This window comes from Nestor notabilis, unplaced genomic scaffold, assembly GCF_000696875.1.
Source record: "Nestor notabilis isolate BGI_N333 unplaced genomic scaffold, ASM69687v1 scaffold11354, whole genome shotgun sequence".
In the NCBI taxonomy this organism is placed as follows: Eukaryota; Metazoa; Chordata; class Aves; order Psittaciformes; family Psittacidae; genus Nestor; species Nestor notabilis.
The window spans coordinates 19,697-27,038 of NW_009925192.1; the positions used below are offsets into that span (position 1 = coordinate 19,697).

Sequence of the window (7,342 nt, forward strand, 5' to 3'; positions counted from 1 at the left end):
AATCTTATTTTTATCTTTATTCAATTTTATAATTTCTATTTTATGTTAATGATATTTAATTTAATCAAATACTTCAAGCTGTATTAAAATGCATGTAAAATCAAATGGCACAGTCTCTGCTTTTGCATGGGTGACAATCCCAGAAAGCTGTGCAAAGTGCTTGGGGATCTGAGTGAACAAACAGCTGAATGTGAGACTCTCCTGTGAGGTTATGGCACAATGGGTTAATTTGAAGAGCAGCAGCAAGGAACTATTTTTAGTTTTACCTACATTGCTATGTATGCTTTTATGTCCATGTTTTAAAGAACTGAAGAATTTGAGACGTCTTTTAAAAGGAGAGACAGATATTTTAAGGGGACTGGAAAAGTGCTCTGCAGTAAGAAATCTAATGATCTCAGTCTGGTTAGTTTGTCAAGAAGAAAAGCAAGCGTATGAATAACTTCCCTGAAATGTAATGGTGGGTATTAAAAAGGTCTTTAATCTTGCTGAGAACAGCAAAGCAAGGACACCAGCAGCTCTAAGCTGATGTCAGACCAATTCAAATTATGAAGGAGAAATGCCTTTTTAAGTGATGATGGTTTAGTATGGGAATAGAGTATCAAGAGTTGGTTCTTTCTCAGTCACATGTCATGACTAGATTTTTTCTGAGGAGCAGTAGCCAAACATGCTTGAGAAAAACACAACTGACTGGTCTTTGTATGGAGATAGCTGAGTGAAATTTAATAGTTGATGATGTACAGGTAGCCTGATTAAGATCAGAAGGTTTGGTTTAAGGCTCTTGTGGCCTTAAACTCAGTGATTCTCCTCTATGCTGAGCTGAGCTGGCCTAAGACTTCTAGAACAGATTGTAGTGGTATTCAGAAGCCTGACTAGATGTGTTCCCACAGGAAACGAGGTGATTGCAGTAGACTGGAAAGGACTGAAAGATGTGGACCAAATCAATATGGACAGCACCAGTTCACTGCATGGCAGCAGCTTCCATCGACCTTCCACTGAGGTGAGTGCCTGTCCCAGACCCAGTTACCCAGTGGGATCAGAAAGTTTTCAGTTCTTTCTGAGCTCAGAAATGGGTGTTGTGCATTACTGAGACAGCCTGGGAGAGGACCAGAATACCAGTGTGCACTCAAGGATCAGACTTTCATATCTGTGCAGTTTGGCTTGCACTGAATAGAGTTGAGTCACTCCCTTCACAATATCCACAGGAAGAATTTGCAAATGAAAGTGCTTTTAACCACTCATGACTGGGGTGGAACAGAACATGGACAAAAACTGTGGCAGTTCTGACAGCCTGTGGGTCTGCAATCCTTGAATAATGAATTCATTGAAATGTCCAGCACAATGTCTGTCCCAGCTTCCTCAGTACAGCCCAAAAATCTTTTGAAGAAACACAGTTGTCTCCATTTTGATTTTAGGGATGCACTCACTAGTAACTCGCTGCCAATTGATTTACCACACCACATCTCAAGGGCTGATTCATTTGCTGTTGTGAATTGCTGCAGCTTCTTCAATCTTAGATACCTGAATTTTCAGCTCTCTAAGGCTCAGGGTATGAAGTCATGATTAATAAAAAGGTCAAAGCTATTTTAAACATAATATTTGAGGAATCACAGATGAAGTTCGCAAATAGCATGAACAAATAACATACAATTTGTAAAACTTTTCAAAATGCTAATGCATAGATATTTTTATTTCCTTATTACACCTCGGTGGCTTGGAATGTAACTGCAAGAAACTTGTTTCATGAAATCCTGGCAGAAACTGAGGGGCTCAACCTTGTATGGGGAATTCAGTTAAATCAAATGCAGATCTGGAAATCAATGAGCAGGAGCTATACCTCAGTGAACATTTAGATTTACGTGAACACATACCATAGGTGTAACTGATTCATTTAAATTTTCTTGAGTGTCCACATCCCCAAAAGCCAAGATGTTGAGACGTACATCCTCCCAGCTGAAGGAAATGCACTATGAATTGGTACTGTAATGGCTGATACGGGAAATGGATCTAGTTTGCATGGGGAAAGTGGGTCAGAATGGACAAACTGAAATACCACAAGAGAAAATAATCTCAGCAGAAAATAATTCTTTAACTTCCTGTACTATACTCCAAATACGCAGGTAGTTTAGCTCCTCCTTGTGTTAGCCTCAAAGTGATGCATCTTGATGTTTGCAGCTTGTTTGTTACATTAACATGATATCATTCTGTGCTTTCTTTAGCAAACACGGACGGATTTTTCCTGGGATGGTATCAATGTGAGTATATGCCACACCACTGTTCAAATTTCTAGTCATAGGAAGACCAGGATTTGTCTGCCATTGGGTACAGTGGAGACCAGAATGGAAACATGACTGAAAATCTTTAGTGCCACTGAAATTCTGGGAATTGCCTATAACTCAGAGAATGGTGATGAGTTTTTGTTTTCCTCTGGGTCTTTTGCTGTCTGGCAGGTATTTAGGTCTGCAGGTGACCATGAGATTGCCTTTGTCGTCTTTGGGACTAATGTGTGTCTTTTTGTATGTTTATTTTTGAGATTTCTGGGCACTGCTAGGTAAAAAAGGTGTCTGTCCAGCATGTTAAATAAAAACAGTACTCTTTGATTAGAGCATCATTTGATCTTCTCCAGGATCTGGGGGGAAAGGTATCCCTTATTTTCAGTTGCATACAAAAGCAAAAGAATTCTTAATGTCCCCTGAAGGAGATGCTCATTACCAGCTAACTTTGGTTAACAAGCAGAAGAAGAAACAAGCAAACATTTAAAAAATAACACACATGTTGCTCTTAACACCTGTGCCATGAAAAAAAATGGCTTTATTTTATTCATTTGCACTAATGCAAAACCACCATCCTAAAAACGGAATAATGCATATTAGTGCTACCGAAGTATTTTGCTCAGAAGAAAACATAAATTGGCTTGATAGTTTTGTACACTTGGAAAGGCAGGATTAGAAGGTCCATTTTTGGTAGTATAAATGGCTATCATTTTCAGGTTCTCTGTGGTTTGCAAGCACTTGTGACACTGAATATCAAGGGGACTTGTATTTTTAACTAGCCACGGCCTACTGACATCTCTTTCATCGTGGCACTTATGGCTTGGGATCTTTTGCTTAGAGAAACAATTCTGTGCAGGAAAATAATGGTGTATGCAGCAACTGCCTAGAAGAAACTTGTCAGTTTTTCCTCACTGCATCCCTGACTAGCTGAAAACAAGGTACATGAAGTCATGTTTCCTGACAGTTTCCTTACTTGCAGTCTCCAGTTTTCCAAACTATCCTGGATCCATGGAGCTCTTTCATAATGCAGCTCTTTCTCAGTGTAATTTCGTAGATCTTTCTTGGTATCAAAGCTGATTTATGAATATTCTTCCCGTTCGTTCCTGCCTTCATGTCATAGCTCTCCAACCTCAGCGTGGTAGATACCTCCTGCAGCTTACTTTCTTTTCTGGTCTGATTCCATGAGGTGGCTCACAGCACAGCCCCCAGGCTGTCTTGAAACAAAGGGGTGGATTCTGAACAGCCATGCCCAGGCAGGAATGACCAGTGAGGGCATAGATGGACGTTCTTCAACCAGCTTCATCACTAAAGGAAATGTATCATGGAACAAGGGCTGTATTCTCACTTTTTACTGTTCTTCTCATACTTTCTGAGCTCTTAAGCTCACATGTTACACACAGACATTCCTAGCTCCAAAGTTACAGGATGCCTTAGCTGCTGCATTAACACTCAGAGCAACTCTTCATATGCAATGCCTGGCATCTCTGAAGAAGCCTTGTGAGGGATTGTGTTTTATGATGATGCTTGTGACTGCTGCCTGTCCCAATAGTTTCCTATCGTTGTTATTCAGGTACTGAGGATGAACACAGAGAAGAGAGTATAGGGAATTAAGCAGAGCTGTAGACCTCATTTCTTTACAGGTGGTTGTAGGTGCTCAAAACAGGACACATCACTGCTACAGTCACATTCCTGTTATTAAGACCATATGAGAAGAAATAAAAACCAAAAGTAGCATAAAAATTAATATGTATAGTATGATGCATTACTGTGTCTTGCCTATCACAGTGTCAGCTCCCCATTTTAAGTTCCCTGAATCATCCATCAGCCATGTCTCACATCTTTAACAGAGTTGGGAACAGTGCAGCATGTCTATAGAGGACTGGCAGCAGCCAAAGGAAGCTTCTCACTGACTGCTTCTGCATCTCCCACTGACCTTGCCTCACTCAGTCCCAGTGCTATGCAATATCCAGTCCTGGTTAAATAGCCTCTAATTTTTCCTTCCCTTCTTTTGTTCTTTTTCTTATTGCTTGCTTCTGCTCCATGTCTTCCACCTACCTTCTGGAATCCTTGTACTTATTTCTCACTTTAATTTGCTTCCTCTTCTCCTTTCTGTATATAATTTTTCATATTCTCTCTCTTTTCAGCTCTCCATGGAAGATACAACCTCCATCCTCCCCAAACTGAAACGCAACTCCAATGCTTATGGGATTGGGGCTTTGGCTAAATCATCTTTCTCTGGTGAGGTCCTCAGAATTTGGGTTTATCCTCTTCACATATCTCACTGTTGCTCTCCCAGCTGCTCCTTTCTGAGTCTTGCTTTTTTGAGGCCTTAGAGGAATATCCACCACTATGGTTCTAAATACAGAAATCTCTTAGTTGTTGCCCTTTCAAAGAGCAGTTTTGTGTTATTCCTGTCGGCTTCGCACCATGCACCCCAGTTCAGCCGTCTTCAATTGCTTACCCTCAAACAGCCTTGGGTTTAACCCCATTTTTTGTTTCTCAGTTTGTTCACTTTCAAGCTTCATCCTTCATGCCTAAATCTGTCCTAAATGGATTCTAGGCAGGGAAGGAAATTGTCTTTCATATTTGGGGTTTCCCTTTTTCCTCCTTCTAAGAGCCAGTTCAAGGAAAGATGGAGAAACTCTCCTGGAGAGTGATACACTGGAGCTTCCAAGAGAGGTAAACAGTGTGGCAGATAACCCTGGAGCTGTGTAATAGCCCCTCCTTGTTTTCTAATGTCTGGCCCCTTAGGGATATCTCGCAGCATGAAGGACCATGTCACAAAGCCAACAGCTATGGGCCAAGGCCGTGTGGCTCACATGATTGAATGGCAAGGCTGGGGCAAAGGTAACAGCCAGCAGCAGCAGCACACGCATGAGACAGCACGCAAAGACGCTGATGCCTACTCAGATCTGAGCGATGGTGAAAAGGAGGCCCGGTTCCTTGCAGGTAGCACTAACTTTTTGGCATGTGGATTGGATTGGTTGGGATGTCCCAGCGCAGAAACCTTGAGAGACCAAAGTGTAGGAGCCTGAAAAACACACTCAGGAGAGCCTGTGGGTGGCTCAGATGGCTGAAGGAGAGAGAGACTGTGGCTGGAGTATTGCCAATGGAATGCAGAGGTGGAAAGGGTGAGGGCCAATTGTGGGTGATGGGTGTTGCTGAGGTAGGATGGGATATGCTGAGTGGGACAGTGTGACGAAGAAATGCAATTAAAAGAGTGTGATGAGAAGGAGAGGCTTTCACACATCCCTGCTTCCCCTCCCTGTCTCCTTTGGCACAGGAGTGATGGAACAATTTGCTATTTCTGAGGCAACTCTCATGGCCTGGTCCTCCATGGATGGTGAGGATGTGAGTGTAAACTCAAATCAGGAGAACCCAGCAGGCAACTACTCTGAGAACTACCAAGAACTAATGGAGAGCCAAGGTGAGCTCTGGTGCCCCTCGCTAGTCTTCAAACACCCCTTCCCTCCTCTTGTTGTCATGTTTCCCTATTTCCCTCTACTCTGTTTTATTCTGTAGCCTCAGTTTTTGTGATTGGGATATTACAGAGGCATCACCTATTTGTGGAGCTGTCCAAGGAGTCTAATATTAATGGAGAGGCTCCAAAGCCCAGTTCTTTTGCCTTTTTTGGGCACAACTGTGGAAAGCTGCCAGCTCTTGCAGTCAATTGTGGGTATAACCAGGTTCATCTGCCTGCTGCCTAGAACTGACTTTTCCCTTCACCTTCCTCCCCTCTAAAGGATTTATCTACCCTGTACAGTATAGTGTCATGCACAGGCACATAAGCTATGTGAATAAACCAGCTTGGCGTAGACAAAGTGTCTAAAACTGTGTTCTTTCCCTCCTTTACTTGCAGAGCATATGGCCCAGACGCAGTATGATAGTTGGCCTCACTCCTACGTCTCACAGGGCATGTATTGCTTAGGTTCATCCGATGCCTGGGAGACCAGTGACCAGTCCCTCATTGCTTCCCCAGCAACTGCCTCCTACTTAGGCCAGAATTTTGATGAATCTCAGACAAACCTTCAGGAAAGCATTTTGATTCAGAGCAGCCTTCTCCAGCAGCAACAGCTGCAGCAACAGCGGCAGGAGCAGAACTTCATCCAGAGCACAGGGCTGGTCCACATGTGGCCCCTGCAGACTGCTCAGTGTGGGGCAGAGTCCAGCACATACATGGAGGACCACATTGAGGATGAAGGGAACCCACAGCTGGAGAAGGCTCCTCTCCTAAACAAGAAGCCATCTCCAGAGGAGGATGATGCAGTGTGCCGGGACCTGGAATCACTGTCTCCTCGAGAGGAGATGGAACATGCTGCGCTGAGCCGCAAAGTCTCAGATGTCACCTCCTCTGGGGTTCAGTCCTTTGATGAGGAAGAGGGGGAAACAAACAACTGATGCTTTCCGTGAAGTTCTCATCACTGCTGAACAAAGAAAGGGGTGGCAAGGGATGAAATTACAGGGATTCTCCAGCTCCCCATACTTCTGAGCAGACACATATTCTGTTCCTGACATTTAATTATTTTTTTAAACAGAGGAAAATCTCAAAGTGATTGACACATGAAGACCTTTTCTTCCCCTCTACCATGGACACACGTTTTTGATTTTCATTGCTCTGGGCAACATATGTGAGGTGCTTGGAGAGATCTGGATTGGTAAATAATTTCTAAATCTTTTTAATACAAAGTCTTGGCTGTGGATACAAACTCTTCTGGTACTGGGGATGTTGCTGATGAAACAGACATGGTATAGAGAGCAGCTATGTGGCTAGAATCCATCTTGGCAGAATGGATGTTGCTCTTTGGACATGGTCCCCTTTGATAGAATATATGAGTATAAACTGGTTTAAAATGAAGATATGGCTTTACAAATAGAGATTGCACTAGTATTTTGATTGTGGCTGATACAGAGGATAAGGCTGTATTTGATACAGAGTGTACTGAGAAGAAAGATTCGCTGTGTAACCAGATCCTCAATAGCACCTTGATATGAAATTGTAGGCTCAGTGGATACAAACTGCGCCCCGTGGGCACGGGCTGTGCTGCAGTACAGATGTTGTAGCTCTGTGCGCA

At 43.0% G+C, this 7,342-nt stretch overlaps 1 protein-coding gene across 2 annotated transcripts; it reads left to right on the plus strand.

Annotated features, from left to right (window-relative positions):
• Window positions 1–895: 895 nt before the first annotated feature.
• FAM131B (family with sequence similarity 131, member B) lies at window positions 896–6,973 on the plus strand. 2 transcript variants are annotated; one of them, XM_010012935.1, is made up of 7 exons: window positions 896–997; window positions 2,217–2,252; window positions 4,415–4,508; window positions 5,022–5,219; window positions 5,554–5,697; window positions 6,130–6,301; window positions 6,395–6,973. In XM_010012935.1, exons 1-7 carry the CDS (start codon window positions 944–946, stop codon window positions 6,666–6,668), a joined length of 972 nt encoding a protein of 323 aa, XP_010011237.1. In that variant the 5' UTR covers window positions 896–943; the 3' UTR covers window positions 6,669–6,973. The 2 variants fall into 2 exon arrangements, with proteins under 2 accessions (XP_010011237.1, XP_010011236.1); XM_010012934.1 differs by having other exon boundaries at window positions 6,130–6,973.
• Window positions 6,974–7,342: the final 369 nt, after the last annotated feature.

What these genes read in the sequence shown, in the direction of transcription:
- FAM131B (XM_010012934.1), top strand. Translation starts at nt 944, where the DNA reads ATGGACAGCACCAGTTCACTGCATGGCAGCAGCTTCCATCGACCTTCC. An exon ending in TCCATCGACCTTCCACTGAG is followed by an intron (nt 998 to 2,216) that starts GTGAGTGCCTGT and finishes TGCTTTCTTTAG; the next exon opens with CAAACACGGACGGATTTTTC. An exon ending in GGAGGCCCGGTTCCTTGCAG is followed by an intron (nt 5,220 to 5,553) that starts GTAGCACTAACT and finishes CCTTTGGCACAG; the next exon opens with GAGTGATGGAACAATTTGCT.